The sequence below is a fragment of the Cricetulus griseus genome (assembly GCF_003668045.3).
Source record: "Cricetulus griseus strain 17A/GY chromosome 1 unlocalized genomic scaffold, alternate assembly CriGri-PICRH-1.0 chr1_0, whole genome shotgun sequence".
In the NCBI taxonomy this organism is placed as follows: Eukaryota; Metazoa; Chordata; class Mammalia; order Rodentia; family Cricetidae; genus Cricetulus; species Cricetulus griseus.
In genome coordinates this window covers 91,261,718-91,282,599 of record NW_023276806.1, presented here as the reverse complement: position 1 = coordinate 91,282,599, position 20,882 = coordinate 91,261,718, and the positions used below count along the sequence as shown (strand labels likewise).

Genomic DNA, 20,882 nt, shown 5'->3' with positions numbered 1-20,882 from the left:
TGTTGATGTGCATGTGGTAAATGACTTTAATAATCTTATTTGCCATAGTGTTTGCTTGAAACAGTGTTTATGTTAATTGTTATACAGAAATCCAGAATTACTTACTTATGTGATAAAATTTGTAGAGATCAGAATATGTCTGACAGTAATTTATCACTAATGTATTATTAACATAGTATAACGTCATGAAAACACATTTTTCTAGTTTGTCAATTGTAGCATGCGTGCTAACTGATTTTTTTTCTAATACATTTTAACACCTGAACTCAATGTAATTATTATTCTCTCTTAGAACTTAATGCAACAATCATTCCAAAAAAGAGGGGGGGATTGCATTTCGAGGTGGGAGGGATCCCCATATAACACCGGCAGTGATACCAATTATCAGTACTGTACAGTCGAGGTGAGAGAATATTATAATTAATCCTCTATCATTTTAATCTGATTTTATTTTATTACATTATTGTGGGCTCAGTTAAAATGTGATATCTTTATTTTATGCCTTCTCCTAATTTTATATGTATATATGGTGATAACATAAATATTTCCATTTGCTTAAAAATGTTTTGTACAATCATTCTTTCTTTCAGAAATACAGGACAAAACATCTTCCTAGCACTTGGCCCTCATGTATGGTTTCAAAGATCTGGGGCAGTTTCTACTTTATTGTATAAAGTTGCTTCTCCTTGATATAAGGTTCTTTTCCCTACTTAAATTTGTAGATAATATTTGCTGATGTTCTGTGCTCTCTGTGACCCAGAACACCTCTGAGATGGGAAAGGGTAGGTCTGGGATGGAAGAGGATACTCTCCTTCATGGCCCTGAGATGCTCTCTGTGATGTCTCTGGCCAGCCATCTCCTGACCTTGTTCTTAAGTCCTACACTCATGGCTGATCCAAGGTCATATATACTTAGCCCTGGGACAAATTGCCAAAAGAACTTTATTCTCTTTGAAATGCTAGTGATATATGTGTTTACATAGTCACTAAATCACAGATTTCTGAAACCATCAGTACTTAGATTTCTGGCACTTTTGTTAGAAAATCTCCTGTTTAGATAAAGTAATTATCTGTATTAGTTATGAGGACAGGATTTATGTTAATTTTCCTTTCACATCATTATATTTCAATGAAAATTACCTTCTGCAAAGATATTGTGGAACCATAGTTGAAAAGTCTCTGTTCAGGGTGATGTTTTTATAATAAGTATTGAAATCATTTTAATTATTCAAAACTAAAGCATTTTTTCTATAATGACTATAGAGAAGACTTTAATCCAGGAAATTTGCCTTGATCCTCTTTGTAGTCAGCCTTGTTTTGATGAGGATAATGATACAGCAATAAATGGGATGGTCATAACCAGCTGCTTTCTGAGACTTTCATTTGGGCCACCTATAGAGAATACAATGAGCTATAGGCTACCCTGTCCCTAACATAGAGGAAGACAGTGGCTCTGAACACACATGGAAGAGGTTGAGGATGCAGTAAAGCATGGACACACAGATTAGGCAGTAGTCCTGTGAAAGCAAAAATTCTGTGAGCAGATACATGGCATCAGAGCACTGGATATCAGAAGCCTATGAGGAGAGACAACAATAGCAATCAAATAGATGACAACAATATTTTAGTTCTCATGGCTCAACCAACTAAGCCCCAAACTTAGTAGGAGGAACAGAGGAGGCAGAGGGGATGTGACAAAATGAAAAGAAACTTAGAAGCATCCAGTATTATGTCTCATATGCAGAGGAGGTCCATAACTCACACACACACACACAGAGAGAGAGAGAGAGAGACAGAGACAGAGACAGAGACACAGAGAGACGGGGGGGTGAGGAAGGAAGGAAGGAAGGAAGGAAGGAAGGAAGAAAGGAAGGAAGGGAGTTGCCCAGCCATCTGTAGTCCAGAGCTTCATGGTAGTTTCTCTACCCAGAAGATGGAAGGCATCGTAACTCAGAGCCAGAGCACAAGCCAAAAATGGCCACTTCAAATGGGCCATAGTGGTCAGCACTTGTCAGGCGAGGGTCTCCAAGGCAGGTGAGGTGACTGTTAGTTCCACAGTCACTGTACTACCACACCATGACATGGTGCTGGTAACTTGGTTAATGTAAGAATGTATAGGTGACTTTCCTGCTTTCATTAGATTGCCATGCATTATACCAGTTAAAGAACATTTTAGAGACAAATATAATAGTTTAAGGGTATCTAGTGTAGTCAGCACTTCTGTGTATGCCATTCTCACAACTTTCCTGTGAGCTAGATAATAGTATCTCAGGTTTAGAAATTAAGGCCCAGAGGTTCAAAGAGGTTGCCTATGCTGCTCAGGTTGCACAGATATCCAGTTAACAAAGTCAATACTTAACTAAGCCTTGCTGGATGCAGAGCTCATATGGCAGAAGCATACAGTGGACAGAATGTGTTGCTATACTCATCTTTGGCTGTTTAAGCTCTTTGATCTTCAACGTGGAGATAAAATATTAAATATATTATCTACGAAGTCTTTATAATGGTAAAAAACACCATTCCCATTTCACAGGACTAATAAAAAAGGATATAAGAAATAGAATTTCTTTGTAACTCTAATTATTTGAAGGTTTACACAATGAATTACAGACTTTGGCATTAACTCTATGTGGCATTACAATTCCTAATAAAAATGTAAATCATCATTTTTTATTTGTTTAACATATGTGATCCTTGAAGATAAATGAGATATAGCACTTAGTTTCCAAAATTTATAAACAAACAAACAAACAAAAAACCCTGCATTGTTTCATAAGTGCTAAGTCATGGCTGGAGGTGGTGATTAACAAGAAATTGGCATACAGTCTAACTGACCCTGAACTGCATCTTCTGCTGACAACGTGGAAGCATCTGGCATATATGTCTTTAGGCTCCAGGATCATGTTCTTTAGAAACTATGACCCTCCAAGTTCTCTGCATTACAAAGAGATCTGTGTAATCAGTGGGCACCAAGAATTGAACATGAGCTCAGGAGTTCCATTAATGATCCCTCACTGGCTTTCCTTGGGACCTGGGTTAGCAGCAACTTTCCAGAGTTTTAGGAGCAGTTGTTCCTCAGGTACACCGGCACCTTCAGACACAGCCTTGTAGAGATCCCCAGGCATTCAATGAATCTAATGTGTATGTGAGCAATTCGGAGTTCTCAGATTCAGCTCATGTGTCCAGTGTCCTTGCTTCCTTCATCTTTGACTTTGCCATCCTTTCATGTTCCCAGTCTTTCTTGGCAATGGGGTGCAGAATGCTTTGAAAACATCATTTGTCACACTTCCAGGAACACCTAGAAATCGCCAGTATTTTCTGTGTTTTACTGTCTCAGTTATCCATCTCAAGACAGGAGATAAGGCCAATCCATCCTATAGTGTATCTAGAAAAAAAAAAAATTGTCTCTACATCAGTCACATTGACTTGTTCATCTGTCCTGCCATGCACCAGTGAATCTGAATTCTCAAGAAGCCTGAGAACAGGGCCCAAACTCTGAGAATAGACCTGAGTTTGTTTGAAGCCTTTTTATTGAGAGGGTCTCAAGTGAGATTTCACTATTTCAATGTCTGTTTCAGTAAAACTGGGTCAAAGGATACGATAAAGCAAGCATCCCTTACTCTTCCTGTCCGCAAGCCAGCCTGGGAGTAGAGCTCACAACAGCCTTTATTTTATTCAAGTCACATGCTGCATTCTTAGACAAAAACTTGAATGTGAATTTATTGATAATTCTTATTAGATTTGAGTGCTGTCTGTAATCGAATCAATTGCTCTTCGAGACTAGTTCTGTCTCTGGTTACAAAATGGTGCTTACCTAGAAACAGTTCCCCCACACTCAGGATGTTCTGAATCTATATTAAAAGAGCTTTGTTTTCACTGCAGGCAAGTTTGGCTGAAGCATACACACATGCACATGTACACATTCTACTGAGCATACACAGGTGCACATGTACACATCCTACCAAGCATACACATGCACACATTCTTGGAAAATCCGACTTGTAAAATTTCTGTTCCATGAGTCAGTTATAATGCTTACAGTATTATGTTCAATATAAAAAATTTTAAGTTCAACTTTTATGTAGTCATTATAAAGTAACAACTAAATTCTGAGGTAGAAAGGCATATATAATTAAATCTCTTTAGCATCTAGATACCTATGCTAGAAAATATGTCCTGTAATTGACACTTTCTCTGGCAAAGAAAAGCAGTTAGCAAATCTGTGATGTGTATGTTATGCAATAGTAACAGAGGTGGGTACAGTGCCAGTTGCCAGATGGATACAGAGTGACAGGTAGAAAACAGGCACTGCTCTTTGGGAATCTGCAGCTTGGTAGGAACAGAGGAAACACAGGTGCCTTAGGGATCAATGCTCCATTCAAGTGAGGGTGAGTTTTATGAGACAGAGGGCTGTGGTATGGATCCACTAGGGAACCTTAAAGAGTAGAACTCTGGTTCCTGAAGCATATGCAGGAGTTTGACAAGTGGGCTGGGAGGAGTCAGTGTTGCCTGAAGCCCATATTCATCAAAAGAGAGCCACAAAGGAACATGAACCTTGTGTCCAGTCTGAAAGGGAGCCTACTTCTTTAAATACCATGGAATAGAGTCACTTAGAAGCTTTCAAAAACACTGCTGCCTAGATAGATACCTTTCCTGGGAATTCAGACCAGGAAGAGTGGCTTAGGAAATCATGGTTTCACAGTCTTCCAGGTAATTCTAATTCAAACATGGTCATTAAGTGAGAACTAGTTTGCAAACCAGATTGGAATCAGACTCAAATGTGTCCAAGCCCAGACCTTCCAATCATTTATTTATAAATGATAGGCACATAACATTTGTGAGCATTTTACTTAGAAAATAGACATTATAATATGTCCCAGTGAAGTAGCAATTCATCCACTGAATGCCTACTGTAGACCAGGCATTGCTCTGTGTTATGGGAATTAGGAAGGGAACTAAAAGACATCTCCCTACTATCTCAACCCCTCCCCAATAAAGTTCAAAGGAAGAAAATCCTTGTATTAGAAAATTCAATATAGCATCAATAAAGTGCTCATCACAATACTGGCAAGCCACAGATAGGGAATTACTAGTAATAATCATGTTTATATAGTTAACTAGGATTGTAATATGAAATTGAATAATGTATTCAGTTATAATGAATCCTGATTACCTTTATGTAAGCAGAATGCCTCGTTTAAAACAAAACAAGTGATAAATAAACAGCTCTGCAATTAGTAAATGTGCAATTTGTTTGTCTCACTGGAAAGTGTCCTGGAAAAAGGCAATCATAAACCAACCTCTTATATGCCTTGGAACAAATATATCTGTAAGTCATTGTTACAAGGATGTACTCAGTATCAATTATGCCATTTACATAGTTAAACATTATCCAGTTAGTACTTCAAAGAAAATAAGGGCTACATCAAATATCAGTATATCAGTTCCCATCTTTGAGATCTTGTGAGCCCTCTGCAGGATAGCTCTGGGAATGCAGGAGTGGCCATGGTCACAAGAGCAGAATTTCCTAAAAGTTAGTGCATAACAGTAACCAACGTCCCCCACACCCCCCTAGTACAAGGTGCTCATAATTTCTAACAGCTACAGTTTATCCATATATTGGTTTTTCCTGTATTTTATTGATGAGATTTAATGAGGCTGAGTTTTATTGGCCTACTGTCATCATTTTGTCAAGTCAGAATAAATTTTTCTCTTCCAAATGACTTTATGAGTTCAACCTTTGCCTTAAAGTAATTATTATAGTGTACAGTGACATAAACATTTCAATAACATTCTGAAGTAGGTACTAAATGGGCTTTCTGGAAGTCAATTTTCATTCAAGCAATGAAATGCAGAGAAGAAGGATATTAACTAGTTTCCAGTCTTTTAGAACTTTGCTACATTTTCAATAATTCCTCTATCTGGTTACAGCACTGGTCTGAATGGGTTTCCATGCACTGTATCAGACTGTGTGCAACAGAATACAGATTTGACTAGACTATCATTGGACAGAAGTTGGAAGTGTAATGCATGATCACCATGCAGGCCTGCCCCTACCATGGTGTTACCCTGGCCTTCAGTACATAAGGAGGCATCTTGCAGTCAGCTTGTATTCAAGGAACTACTCAGAGACAGTTGCCACTGGGTCCATTTTTAGATATGAATATTAGTCGTTAATAGTGTAACACATAAACAATTTACTATCGCTTGAGGGTAGCTGCCTTGGACTGGGATAGTTTGAAGGGGTTGGAAGTGAACATCTTATTTTAGGCTGTTTCATCTTTGAAGAGACATAGACATGTCAAAGTAGCTAAGGTTGGTATCCAGAACAACATGCTTGAAGGACTAGGTATTTTAGCTTGAAACTATCAGTATGAGCTATGCTGTGTTATAAATTCTTCCCAGTGAATTGAAGTACATGTTAATATTCTATTTTTCATGGTATTCCTAGCACATATGTATACACAGTGCAGAGCTGTCATGTAGGATGCATGCTCAACTTTAATGCAAGAAGACTTTTGGGACCCAACACTTGCTTATGAAGGAATGTCCTTTACGTTTACTAGCATCCCTGGCTTCTCTCCATTAAATGCAATAATACCACCCCAGTGTGAGAAAAGTATGCAGATATTGCCACATATCTCCAAGGAGGTAGAGTCATCTTGAATGAGAACCACTACTTTGCATGGAAGGGTCTAAGTGAACACCATTTTATTCCTCTGCATGTACGATGTCATAGAAAGGTTATGGAAATGACATTTTATTTTGTAATTTATTTAATTTCATGTTATAGTAATGACTTTTGTAATGTGTAGCTTATATAAAGTTTTATTGCAAAGCTTTCTTGAATCTTTCCTATACTCTGACATCTTCTAATTTATTATCCGAGAGAGGAATTGGCAGCAATTTAATCAAATATCACCTTATATAAAACTGTTCCATGAATCTATTTCTTATTTCTTACCATCAGGAACAGAAACTAAAATGTTAAAAATTACTTTTAAGTACAGGTACCATATTTCAATAAGAGAGAGTGAAGACTTAGAGACATACATGCATGCATGCATACATACATACATACATACATACAAAAAGAGAGGGGGGAGAGAATAACTTTTACACAAAGCCTTACATTTTAAAACTTAAAAATTTTGAAACTCTATATTTGGACAAACTGCTAAAGTAGATTTCAACAGAGTATTCAAGATCAAATCTATTCTGTAGCATTCAGATTTGCATATCAAAATTAACATGTCTTCAGCTATCAAAGTATTTCCTTCATAAACCATGTCTGCTGACAGCCCATCATATGCTGCCAGGTATAATTCTTGAGTAATTATGGGGCATTTCCTGGGAAGTATTCTATTTCAGTCATCACATTCCAGACTATTCTCTCTCTAGTGAGGCTTATTCCATTGCTGAATGCCTCCCAAGGATGTGATGGACTCACAGAATACTGGCCATTTCTCCTAAGAAACCCAAGTCAAGTGACTATGCCAAATGCTATCTCCTCTACACTCAAAAGACAGGGTAATCTTTGCCTCTCACACCCCACAAGATTTGCTAACTGTGAGCCTGCTAGAGGACTCTGTGATCCCCTAGGACTTCTCTGTGCCTGCTCCAGATGATAGGACCCTTGCATCCTGTTAACACTTGTGAACAGACCTTTCAAGTGTATCTGAGTGTATCTGACACAGCAGTTACAAAACGTATGTCTTAGACAAGTTTCTCGGAATGAGTTTAGTACAAAGGTAGAGACTGGGTGACCACAAACAAGTGTCTGCACAGAGATATGCAGATGAAACCCCAAATATTTTAGCTGCAAAGCTTGTGAAACCCTCTGAGGTTTGCCTGCTAGGTTTGAGGAAAAACAGTGACCTAGTGAATGTCTCTTTACTAAAACCATTTAGACTAAATTAAAAACAGAATTAAATGGAAGTGGAAAAAGGAAAAAAATGAATCACAGATGAACAACAAATGTCAGTTGTATAAAGTAGGGTATCAATTTGGAATTGAGGCCTGCAATTTAATTTTGCTTTCTGTTTTAATTTTCAGCCAATGTTTTCAGTTGCACCAAGCTTAGCCACCAATGCATCAGCAGCCTTTAATCCCTACCTGGGGCCTGTTTCCCCAAGCCTGGTTCCAGCAGAAATCTTGCCTACTGCACCAATGTTGGTTACAGGGAATCCTGGAGTTCCAGTGCCAGCAGCTGCTGCAGCAGCTGCACAGAAGTTAATGCGGACCGACAGACTTGAGGTAAGACTAAGACTTGAATCTTCATAGTTTCCATTACAGTTCTTCAAGTGTTTATGGCCAGAATGACTTTAAAAGCTGAACACAACGATTGATTTTTGTTTTTAGTATTTGTAACATTTTGTTCGAATAGAGGTATGCTGTTTCGATAATGTAATGGTTACATTACATTACATGTGAAAGCTACAACATCCATGTTTAGGCTACTAGGTGAATGCTTGGGACTGGGATCGAGTTGGCTGTTACTTTACTATGCCTCAGTGTCTTTGAAACCTGTCACATGGTGCTAATAATGCACATACCTCAAAGAATTAAAAAAAGAAGTTTGGCACAGAGCAGTTACTTCTTGAATATTTATTGTTGTAGTATTGTAGCAATCAAAAATAACAAGTGATTGATGCCCTAAGGATCTCATAGACATGGAACGCATTGGCTACTGCACACAGAGCATTCTAAAACTCATTGCAGATGTTCTCATAAGCTCTGGAGGACGTCCATTGAGGAAGAGAAGCAGTTTTATGAAATGTGCCTTTATAAAAGCATGCTATAATGTAGAATATCACTTGACTGCCATAGTCTTGGGATGGATGATGAGCATATACTCAGGCTATGCTGTTGCTGACTAAAAAGGAAATTAAACTTGTACATCCTAATTTGAGATTATTGTTCAGAATTTCAGCATGGCATGAATTAACAGGCTTGCTAAACAGTCTATGTAGGAAAATGACCTCTGAGTAAAGGCACAGACCTGCCTTGAACTGCCTGTCTGCTTAGGGAGGACTCTGGGCTGAGAAGTCCTGTGTGGACTAATTATACACAACAAAGTAAAGTGGTACATGAAGGCAGTTGAGTCTAATAACTTGTCAAGTTATCAAAATATAATAAGTGCTAATACCATATTTATTCATTAAATTTTATTCGATATAGTAGAAAGGGTATTAAATTGCAGCATTTTTGTCAGGATGTCCTCCCAGACACAGACATCACTCCTTTTACCCTTAGAGTGACCTGATTGGAAAACACTGTCATTACCATTGTTTTATAGGGAAGTTGGGGTAGGAAAGAGATGTAACCTGTCCTTGCCATAGAGCTACACGCTGGTGTTTGGCTTCTCATAACACAAGTGTAGTAGTTCTCTAACAAATGTTATCTGCAAGTGAAATATGACAGCATTTGGATTAGTTTTATTCCCCTGGTCTTCATAAAGCAAACTTTGAATTCTTAATGCATGATTGTTGATTGACTAATGGGACTCAAATCGTCTGAGAGGAATGTCAATATATTAATTATTAATAGGTAATAATATTTAGAACACTGAAAGAATGGACTTTAAAAACTGAACTGCATTGTCAAAACTCTGTTTATTCCCTTAAAATTTTAGGGAGTTTTTCCATAATTGTACTTTGTGATTTTGTTTTCCTTTCCATGAAGAGCTGCCTGTGTGTTTTGTCATTTACCTTTGCTAGAACAATCTCTCCTGCCTCCTGTGTTATGTGCACTCCTGACAGCAGTGGGCATGCCCTCCCTTCTGTTGAGAAGATCTGAGTCATTATCCCAGTCACAGGCTGCTGTGGGAAACATGTATGTGGCTCTTGCTGCTCTGCATTGTGATCCCAGAGCACCCCCCCAACACCTCCAGTGCTGGCACACTGGAGGGAAAAGACATGGAGGAGTGCCCACAGTCCTTTTCCCATGTTTGGCACCTGTGGTTATTTAGAGATTAAAGTCATGTTCGAGCCTAAAATATTCTGAATTTTTATTTTTTTTTGAGATAAAATGGGTCTAAATCACTTAGGATCTTGACTTGGTTCTTTTAGGTACATCTTTTCTTCCTTGTCCATAATTGTCACAAAATAAAGAGATTTAAAATGCTTCCGGTTTGTATATAATCGCTTAGAAGTACTGGTGTTGACAATGGTATACAAAGGTCTGAAATTGGAAAATAGGAACTCAGTGGTCATTGCTTTTAGGGTAGTTAATCACATATGCTTGGTTTGTCACATTGGCTTCATGATGCTTGTATGTAAAATTTCAGGATCGCACTGGCTTATCTTCAACATTACAGGGCATTTAAATCATTCTTTGGCTTTCAGCAGCAACCATAAGAGGCATTGAAACATTTACTTTTACGTGTGTGTGTGTGTGTGTGTGTGTGTGTGTGTGTGTGTATGTGTGTGTTTGTGTGTGTGTATATATATATACACATTAGAGATGCATAGCATCTGTGTTAATATGCTCATCCATTCTTTGTTGGATAGGTTTACTAAGATTATATGTTTTGTACTATAAGACTCAGAATGTGGTTTTCTCTTAAAAGATGCTACTAATATTTTACTTTGTGGCCTTGGGATTATATCTGTAATTCCCAGAATCATTTTGATATTTAAAGAATATTTTAAGAAATTATTACAGTGTGTATAGATATTAGAAATGGCTAAGACTTATGTTCACACCTACACTTCATTACAAAGCAATGGTAGTAATGGAAATCATTGACTTATTCTAAAGGATCATAGTAAGTTATGGTACAAAATAGACCCTTGGATGCATCTATGCTACACTATCCAGCGGAGAACTATACTTCATGTTCTTCAAGTTAAGGTGTTGTGAATATTTGTGAAGCCTTTTTCTTTCTGTCCATTACCAAGAGCAAGAAAGGGCCCTCCTAAGACTAGTACTGCTCCTGTAACTTTTACCTTGTAATTTTCAATGTCAGCACATCAACCTGCCATTAAAAGATACACAGAAAGATACTTCCCCTCACAGGGATCTTAGGGTAATACAACATAGGTGATAAAAGTTTAAACATTTGTTGACATTCTTTTGGGAGATGTGTTGAGGTTTTGACCATTCCAGTTAGAAAATGTGTTGTCTTGGTTGTGCTTTTAGACATGGTGCAGAGTTTGTTTACTGATGCATCTGAGACTTACATCACTTGGGGTGATAGTTTAAATGTGGCAGCCTCATCCATATTAACTTACTGGTTCAGTAGTGAGTCTCAGGAATTTTTTCACTTATCAGACAAATGACTAACAATGCAAATAGTCTTCAGAGCACTTGCTGTGTAACTCCCAACTTTTTACAGTTTTTTCAAATGTTATTTTTGACTCTGAACTGAAAATAGACTTCTAATGCATGTATGTTTGTCGAGACTGCTAAGTTACAGTAATCCTTGTTCTGAGTATACTGAAGGATTTTAGACACAGTGACAGCTATTTAAGTAGTTCATACCGTACAATAGTTACCAAACACATGGCAGTGGCTACATAATTCAAAGGCTTATTAAGACATTTCTTAGAATTTTTTTCTGGCTATTTTTTCCTATTGACTATTTAAAGTTTATAATTATCCTACAAAAGTTTCGTTAAAAATAGAATGTATAATGTCTTTGTGAGTATTGCAGGTGAAGTGCTGCTTTTCTTGCTAAAAGCAACTTTTTATCCATTTCCTGTTACCCTGTATAGACCAACCTGGCTTCTAATGGAAGCTCTGCTTTGATGTTCAAAGAGTGAGATACTCAGGGTTCTGTTTGGATTGAATCCTGTTTTGTGTATAGCTCATCATTTTAATTAGGTTTGAAAGACATTAAACTACAAAAATACTCAAAAGTTTTGACCCACAAATTTCATTTCTACTTTTCACATTAGAAAATTATCCAAATTTCTATTGTTGTATTTTCTTTGCAGAATTGTTTGTAATTTGAAAACAATGGAAATAACCTGTAGATCCACTTAAGAGTCGCCCATCCTATGTACAGTGTTTGATATCTGAGGTACAATGGGAAATAATGACTTGGACCTCATATAGAAAAACAAAAATGTTGATACATTAACCGAGTTGTAGCTAAACTGTGATTATAATTATGGGGGGGGGGAACAAAAACAAAAAAACTGTGCGCAAAGAGAAAATTCCAAAAGAACAAAATGGAGTCAGAATATTGCTTGGATATTCTTTTATTTAATTTTGTCTTTTCAGCTACAAATATGCTCATAAATTTTGTAAGTTCTTACCTTGTTTTGAATCATGAGATTAAATACGTTGAAAATTTTGTCAGTTTTAGTTTACTAGTGTAAACCACATCTACATGTTTTGTTTTGTAAACCTAGTCTGAAGTTTTCTCAAATTTTCAGAAAAAGGAACAAACCAAACCCATAGTCAGCAGTCAGAAGGTAGACCCCATTTAATTGGTGGTGACTGTTAGGAGAAAAGGTGTTTTAGAGTTGGCTTCATTCAGTGCCCAACTTGCCCCACAGTCTCTCAGCAGTTAGACTTCACAAGGTTTCTGCTCACTATTTTCCTAAACGACAAACTAATGTGAGGCATGTTTCTTCCACTCTTGCCCACCCCATCAAGACAAAGAACTGCAGGGAAAAATCTGAAAGTCAAAATTGCAGCAAAACTTGGAAAATTTAAAAACTTTAAAATTTACTTTAAAGCTCTGTTGACTCCTAGTTATCACCTCTGATTAAGCATTTGCACAACTCACTCTACTAGCATTCCACAAAAGAATGAAGTGTGAATTGTAGTCAAGCAGTCTTTAACCTACAGAAACCATACCTGCACAAACAGAACTGACAAATACCCCACCTTTAGGTTTAGGCCATTCTGCCAACGTGGCAAGAGTGAAATATAATGCTAGGTCTTTGCTTTCAGTTCTCTCTTAGGCAGACTCAAGAAAGAGAATTATTGAGAATTGACTGGAGAGAGCATGTATATAAGCATCCTCTTAGATGAAGCCATACTGATAAATTGGCTTAAGCTCAAAAGTGACCTTTCTGTTAATAACATGACAATGTATTTTATGGCTAGGCACACTCACTACACTGGATTGCATTTTCTTTCTTAGCATGTCTTTTTCAGGCTCCCAAGATAAGCCTGCAGTTTTTAACAGGCTTTGGGAACCTGCCCTCTGAAGGGCCTCACAGAAGGCCATTGTCCTGAAACACAGCTTGACCACATTTGCTTTCTACATTGTAAACTCATGGTTACACTTGAGTTTTATTTGTTCTGTTCCAATATAATAATATGAATAGCATTTTGTAACTTTCTAAATCATCTGTATTCTTAGTTGTTTATTGCATAAACTAAGAGCATGAGTGGAGCCACACCATTGCTGTACTGTAGAGTACAAATCTTTTACTAGCAGAGAGTTCCCAGTAGTCATTTACAGCATGCTTTTTAATATGTAGTCAAAGCCAGGTACTCGGTGTGAACTGCTTTCCACCATAATAGGAAGTCAAAAATAGGGGCTGAGTTTAAATGTAGCCATTTTTACTAGTACCTTTAAAATCATAGCATCTCATTCTTACCTAACTACAAAACAGAGCATCCAGTGTCTGCATTTGCCCACTTGGGGGAGTGGCATCCTAGAAGCATAAAAGCTGTGTCTTTGAAGTGTGCATTGTAAAACATTGAGGTGGTTTGAAGCTGGCCTGCACAATAGTTAAGTCATTTGGTGTTTTAGATGGCCCTCTGGTGGTCAAAAGATCAAACTTCCAAAGGGAAACTTCCATAATAAGACTCAAAGAGCAAATAAATGAAAAAGAATCCATTTTACATCTTCTCCAGGATCCCCACCCCAAAATTAACAGATATAAATGAAATAGACAGTAACACAAGTGAGTCTTTCTCCTTCTACTTTATACATATATACAGATGCTAAGTGACTCAAAAGTGACTCCTGGAAACATGTTGGTAGAAATACTCTCAAATTACAATGTTTTGTGTTTTACACTTAGAACTAATTTCTGTTTACCCAAAAGTTACAAGTACATAACCAAAAATTCTTGCCTAATATTCACTAAAATGATATTAACATCTTAAATAACTTCAGTACCTTTAATTTAAATTTTATTACATTTATGCATTTATTTGTATATGTGTCTGGTCCAATTGCATGCCACAGAGTACATGCTGAGATTATAGAACAATTTTCAGGAATACATTCTCTCCTTGCACCATGTGTGTTCCAGGATCAGGCTCAGGTTGTCAGGTGGGATAGCACTTCATTGGCTCCTATGTCAAATGTAAGAACTATCCTGCCAGCATCCTTTCTCTGGCTCCCTGATGTCCAGTCCATGAGAGTGTCTTTCTTATTTTAATGGCCATGACACTTAGAAAGAATGTTTAGTCATTTTACAAATGCTTCCCACTCAGTGTGTGTAGTATTTCCTCAAGATTAGCAATTAGCAGTAATACAAATACCATGTGTGATGTGTCCTTTTTGGGGCACATTAATAGAGAGTCTCATTCTTTCTTAATATCCAAGTGTTCACTTGGTGAAAGTGTTGTGCTGGGATTTTTCAGTATAAAGTCAGTATTTTTCCCCTTGGTAATTAATAAGTATGCCAACACAGTACTGGAATGGGTGTTTTATTATATGCCTTCCATTCATCATGAACATATTTTCTTTCTCAAGGACATTTCACTGGAAAGATGCTATGCTTGCATACTAAGCCCTGCTGCATTGCTCTAGTTTGCCGTTTCCCCTCTATATACACTTTGGTCACCAATTTGGATAGCTTACTGTTTTCAGAAAGGGCCTGCTTGCTCATGTTGACCAAATCCCATTCATTTAATGACCTCTTAGGTGTGTCGAGAGTACCAGCGAGGCAATTGCAACCGAGGAGAAAATGATTGTCGGTTTGCTCATCCTGCTGACAGCACAATGATTGACACCAATGACAACACAGTCACTGTCTGCATGGATTACATCAAAGGGAGATGTTCTCGGGAAAAGTGCAAATACTTTCATCCTCCTGCACACCTGCAAGCCAAGATCAAGGCTGCCCAATACCAGGTCAACCAGGCTGCAGCAGCACAGGCTGCAGCCACTGCAGCTGCCATGGTGAGTAGAGACAACAGTGCCTTTCTTCTCAGCCATCAAAAAGATATTGAACAATTTGTCTACTACAAGCTCTTCATCTATTAACCTCTTTTTTTTATGTTTTGCTGAAGATATGTTTGTTCAGGTATCCCACACAATAAATAAAGAAGCTACCATTCACAGAAGTGAGGGTAACTCCTCAGATGGTTCAGATTGTTCCCCCTCTTGGCCTAACCCCTAAGAATCTGTCTTACTCTGGATGTAGGGTTTCTGAAATTCCTGCTCCATAAAGAACCACTTGTCTCTTTTCTGACTTAACAACACTGCCATCTCCAGTCTCTGGTTTCTGTACACCATTGAGTCAGCCACTGTTCTCCTTGGGTGTGTTCTTTTGCACATCGCGGCTCTTCTTTACATTTATCTTGCTTTTAGTAACATAATCTGGAACTATTTAGGAGAATTGCTTCAACAAAATTGTTTTTAAATTAGCTGCAACATTTTGAATAGCCTGCCATCTAGATAGTGTGAAGTCCTCTTGTGGCATAAACATGATTATTAAAGTGCCAAATCTTGACTAAGCCATTATATAGGAAAGAAAGAAAAGGAAAAAAAAACAGCACTACTCAAAGAGTTAAAAATTGGATCATTTGGAATAAATACTAAATGGTTTTTCTTAAGATAAACTTCAATACGACCTAGTAGCTGAGTTTAAGGAGTTCATTTCTTGGCTTAGCTGTTTTAATGTTGTCCCTTTTTATATAAACATATAGCTTATTTAAATATTCATAAAATCATTGTCACTGCACAGTAAAATGATCATGAGAGAGGTCTTTTCTGTGTTTGTTTATGGATACTTGAGCAAAAATACAGAAGGCAGACTCTCTCCTTTCCTCTTTCTTTCACTCCCTTTTTTTTTCCTTTAGAGTATTGTTTGTAATTAACTACAAAGAGGAATTATCCTCCAATAACAACTCAATAGTGCCTTTATTGTGCATGCTTAGTCTTGTTATTCGTTGTATATGGCATTCCGATGATTTGTTTTTTTATTTGTTTTTTCTCACCTACCCAAAATGCACTGCTGCCCCCATGATGCACCTCTGCTTGCTGTTTATGTTAATGCGCTTGAACCCCACTGGCCCATTGCCATCATGTGCTCGCTGCCTGCTAATTAAGACTCAGTCGGCTGTCAAATCACTGAAGCGACCCCTCGAGGCAACCTTTGACCTGGTACTATGACCTTTCACCTTTTAGCTTGGCATGTAGCTTTATTGTAGATACAAGGTTTTTGGTTTTTTTGTTTTGTTTTGTTTTTGTTTTTAACCAATTAAAATATATATATATATATAATCCTTTTCCTGTTTAAAATGGTAAAGTATAATGAAAAACTGAGTGTGGTTTCCTGAAAACATGAGCAGAAAGACCTAAAGTGTGGTACAATGAAAGACTGGAATCCCAGCAGCCCACATTCAGTTACCTACATTGTAAAGCGTTCTAATGAAATACTTGGAGGACAACAAAGTGTGGTTTTCACTGTATATTTATGTACCTGTGTGGTTAGCATGGCTTTAGTGATAGAATTCTTTCCTTTTTAACATGTATAGTGCAATAGTATATAAGAAGAGTTTGCATGCTCCGATACATTTGCATGTGTCAGCAGATGGGGGCGGGCAGAGCTGGCAGGTTGTCTTTCCTTGGCCAGTCACTGTACAATTAACTATTAACAGTGCTTCTACTTGTCAGTACTCATGGAGCTCGCACTGCAGCTTTCCTTCTTTCCCAATCAACGGCTTCTCACAGAAAGCCTGAAGCATTATGGGACATAAAACACCTTACTCATTATAACATGTGCTCTCGTTACTAGTGGGCTTTTGTTGTGGGCGAAATAATGCTTCCTTTAAAGCTTATTATCTTGCTTAATTTCTTTAGTTGGTTTTGTCGACTGGATTTTTTTTTTCTCCTGGGTAGTTAAATGCTCTGCTGCTTGCTTGCTCGTGCTCCCTAACCGTTTTAGCCTACAACTGATTTTTCTTTTTTTTTTCTTTTTCTCTTTTTACTGGTATTTGTTTTTATACTCATTCACTAAACAGGGAATTCCTCAAGCTGTACTTCCCCCATTGCCAAAGAGGCCTGCTCTTGAAAAAACCAACGGTGCCACCGCAGTCTTTAACACTGGTATTTTCCAATACCAACAGGCTCTAGCCAACATGCAGTTACAGCAGCATACAGCGTTTCTCCCACCAGGTAAGGGCTTGGATTTGCTACGGAATGCATCTATGATGATGTACATAGGGTTCTACTGTTTACAGGTAAAGAACTTCAGTGCAGGTTAGCTGATAGTCATAGAGAGAGTACGGTAAGGAGGTATGGTAGTCAGCCGGGGAAACACTCAGTTTTCCTAAGTGGCTTCCCTTTAAAACTGGAAACTTAAGCTTACTGAGACAGAGATGTTTTATATATTTATTAGTATTTATGCTATTTGGAATTGAAATATTCTCTTTTTTTCTCTTTCCTCAACACTGTTGTATGTTTGTCAAGCTGTGTTATGATGCTCTCCTGCTGTAAGACCCCTTTGCCTTCAAGATTCCACAATTTTATGAAATGACCCAAATTTTGACAATTTCAACCTTTCATTTGCAAACTAGAACAAGACTTAAAATTTACTCATCCTAGAGCTCCTCAGATGTGCTTCATATTGATTAAGCTTTGCTAAAATTATTCTTGGACCTATGCTGAAGTAGCTCTAAATTCCCTTGGTGTTAGGATTTAGTGCTTAGTCATCCTATGGTATTCCTATTTAGTGCTGAGTCATGCCTCAGTGTTTTCAGTTCATTTTTAGCCTGTTCACATATATATACTCTTATTTGTAAAGTTTTAAGAGTTAGATACACTGATAACTCATTTAGTTGGTTAGAAATTTATTATTTTAGCCTTCTTAATTTATAAGCTTTTTAACTTTTTATACCTTGTATTTTGAAATTATTTAATAAGATTCACTAATTGCTTTTTCTTTCTTATACATAGAATTTTATTTTGAGAACACTATGAAGATACAGATATAGATATATAATATTTTTGATAAAATTTATCAATAAATTAGTCAATTAATAGCTGGGTATGTACGTCAACTTGTATATCAACTTGTGCTATAGTGACATATTTAGAGTATTACATTCCTGTGATTCCTGGAAAGGGATAGTTTTCTTTTAGACTTATTAGCACATTAATACATTATGCTCATGTTAGAAGTTACTGGGAAACAAATTTTTGTATAGTTCATTTCTGAGAACTGCCCATTCACACATAGAATAAGCCAGCTTGCTAAAATATTTCATTAAAATGCTCCAGAATAAAATAATATCTATACTCTCTTAAGATAACATTGTTCAAGTTTGAGTCTGTCCATATTAAAATAAAAATTAAATGACTTTAATCTATAACATGCTCATTGATCTTAGGGAAATTTTCACACTAAAGCACATGGTATCTTTCATCTCCTTATATAGAGTTATTCAGAGACTTCCAGTAATTAATCTTTTTGCTCTTTTGTTAAGTTTCAGTACACCTAGATTTGTGCTGTTTTTCAATGAACAATCACTCACTTTTATATAACCAAATCCCTAGGCCAGGTTTGAAGGGATATTAGAATATTTAAGCAAATAAAAATTGTGTTTCTGTCATTTTTCCATTAAATAAAATACTACCCTTAAAATAACAGTTTCCCTATTTGTAATTTAAAAGTAAAACACATAATCATCTTCCACATGTTATGTAAAGAAACTTAAAATAATCTATATTATCCGTAGTGTTTGGTGTTTGCATAAACTTTTCACCAATATTCAAACAGTTCATTCTTCTCTAAATCGGTATAACCAGCAGTTGTATATATATTAAGGACAACCTGAATGTTTGACAGTTTTACCCTCTGGTCTGTTTCTAAATTAAATTATGCAGGTTCAAGTTAGGGAAACAGTAATTGTATCCATGTCTCAGAGTCAGTTGCTCACTACTCTTGAAAGATAAATTGTTAATTTAAAATGTTCTGGAAATTGGTTGAAATATTAAAGATATACATAATTGTATCTTATAATGAATTTTTATATCAGAGATACTCTGTATGTATTTACTGTTATGTGAAATTACTATAGCAGGAATATAAAATAATATATATCTGCAATCCTATTTGAAGGGCCTAAAACTCAGTTTGAATTATTCATTAGCCATATAAGCAGAAATAATTTCTGCCATCCTGATTTGAAAAGTAAAAATACTTCCATTTTTGCAGATGTTCCTGTGTGTACATGAAAAATGCCCCTATGGTATCTTTATTTCTGTCTAACCCCTTTGTCAGAAAGATAGAAAACAAAGAATTTCCATAGGGAAAGTAAACCAGATACCCCCCAAACCACACAGGGACCAAAACTAAGTCCTGGCTGAACTAAGTATTGAACTGTGGAGTCTGGAAGGCTCTGGGGGTACAGACCCAGCCTAAGAGGACTAGTTAGTGCTTTGAATGCCTGGTAGGTGGTATTCAAGGCCTCCTTCAGGTCCATGCCCATCATGTTGTGTTTATGAATGGGATGTTGGTTCTCTGCTTCCTGGGCTGACCAGACAAAGTTGCATAGACAAACACAATACAAATTGCTATGTATAGTGATTTTTGTTCAGATTTGGGGGACATTTGTGTATTTACATACAAAGTCCTTTGGCTTGAAAAATACTGGCAATTTTATTTTTTAAAATCTTGCTAGAAATAAAGGAAGTTGATCTTACCATAGATTCATATATAATCACATATGTAATATCTTAAAGAAAACAGACTCATTTCTCAAAATCCAAGTTATCATATATGTATATAAAATAGAAGAATTACATATAAGTGAAGCACTCTGTCTAATCATGGCATAACACTTAAGAAGAAACACAATCATTTTCACAGCTGGAATTTTTAGAGCCCTGTGATCTTTGCTTTAACAGTAACTGTAGAGATGTGTGAGTCTGTTTCATTGAAATTATAGTGAAATATTAGTTTGCTAAGTCCATAGAAAATATTAGTTTGCTAAGTCCATAGAGCAGTTGGCTACATACATAGGAACTAGGTTGTTGGCAAAGGATCAGAGACTAGTGTCAAGCTAGTCAACTGACATAGAAAAATACTCACATAGTAAAGAACAGAACTGAATTTACATAGCATCTTTCCACCTAATCCAGCACTCATGATTATATCCACCCATGTGTCTGTCTATGCAATTATCATTCTGTCTTTAGCTCCCTGACCTCTCCTTCTCCATATCCATCTTGCCTTTTAGTCAGTCAACACATATTGATTATATGCCCCATGGTATGCTGGTATTTACATTAGAGATTCCAAGCTCCTGACTGCAGGATGAAATCTAGTATCCAGAAATAGCTAGGGCACATGCTTTCCAGCCCATCAGCTCTCCTATTTATTTTCCACATTTTGTTCCAAAGAGCCACTATTGGGTGAGTAATGACTCCATGCTGTTTTTGCCACACTACAGACATCTTTCCTCCTTTTTTTTCAGACCCAAAGTTTGGCTTGATTTTCCATGTTACCAGTGAATAATATGGGGCCTAGTGATGTCCAGCTGTTTGTCACCAAGTTACTAGGCACTTTGCAGGTTTAGCAGAACTTAAACTCAGGTCTAGGTGAATTGGACTTGTTTCTCAATAGCTATGAGCTTATAGTAAAACTGCCTTAAAAAGAATTTAGGGAAAGAGAACCAGCCTTTACAAATCACCGAACTCCACACCTATTTTACTCCTTCTACCTTACTTAAAAATCC

The 20,882-nt window shown here is 37.0% G+C and overlaps 1 protein-coding gene across 22 annotated transcripts in view; it reads left to right on the top strand.

Moving 5' to 3' along the window:
• Positions 1 to 20,882, top strand: part of Mbnl1 (muscleblind like splicing regulator 1) — a 143,745-nt gene that overhangs the window by 110,638 nt on the left and 12,225 nt on the right. For 9 of the 22 annotated variants that reach the window (XM_027391681.2, XM_027391696.2, XM_027391680.2 and 6 more), the window contains 5 exons: positions 293 to 403; positions 8,055 to 8,255; positions 14,842 to 15,099; positions 16,252 to 16,305; positions 17,166 to 17,319. In XM_027391681.2, coding sequence (XP_027247482.1) covers positions 293 to 403; positions 8,055 to 8,255; positions 14,842 to 15,099; positions 16,252 to 16,305; positions 17,166 to 17,319 — 778 coding nt within the window. The remainder of the gene's footprint in view (positions 1 to 292; positions 404 to 8,054; positions 8,256 to 14,841; positions 15,100 to 16,251; positions 16,306 to 17,165; positions 17,320 to 20,882) is intronic. The other 13 variants (XM_035450567.1, XM_027391697.2, XM_027391686.2 and 10 more) reach the window with 6 other exon arrangements.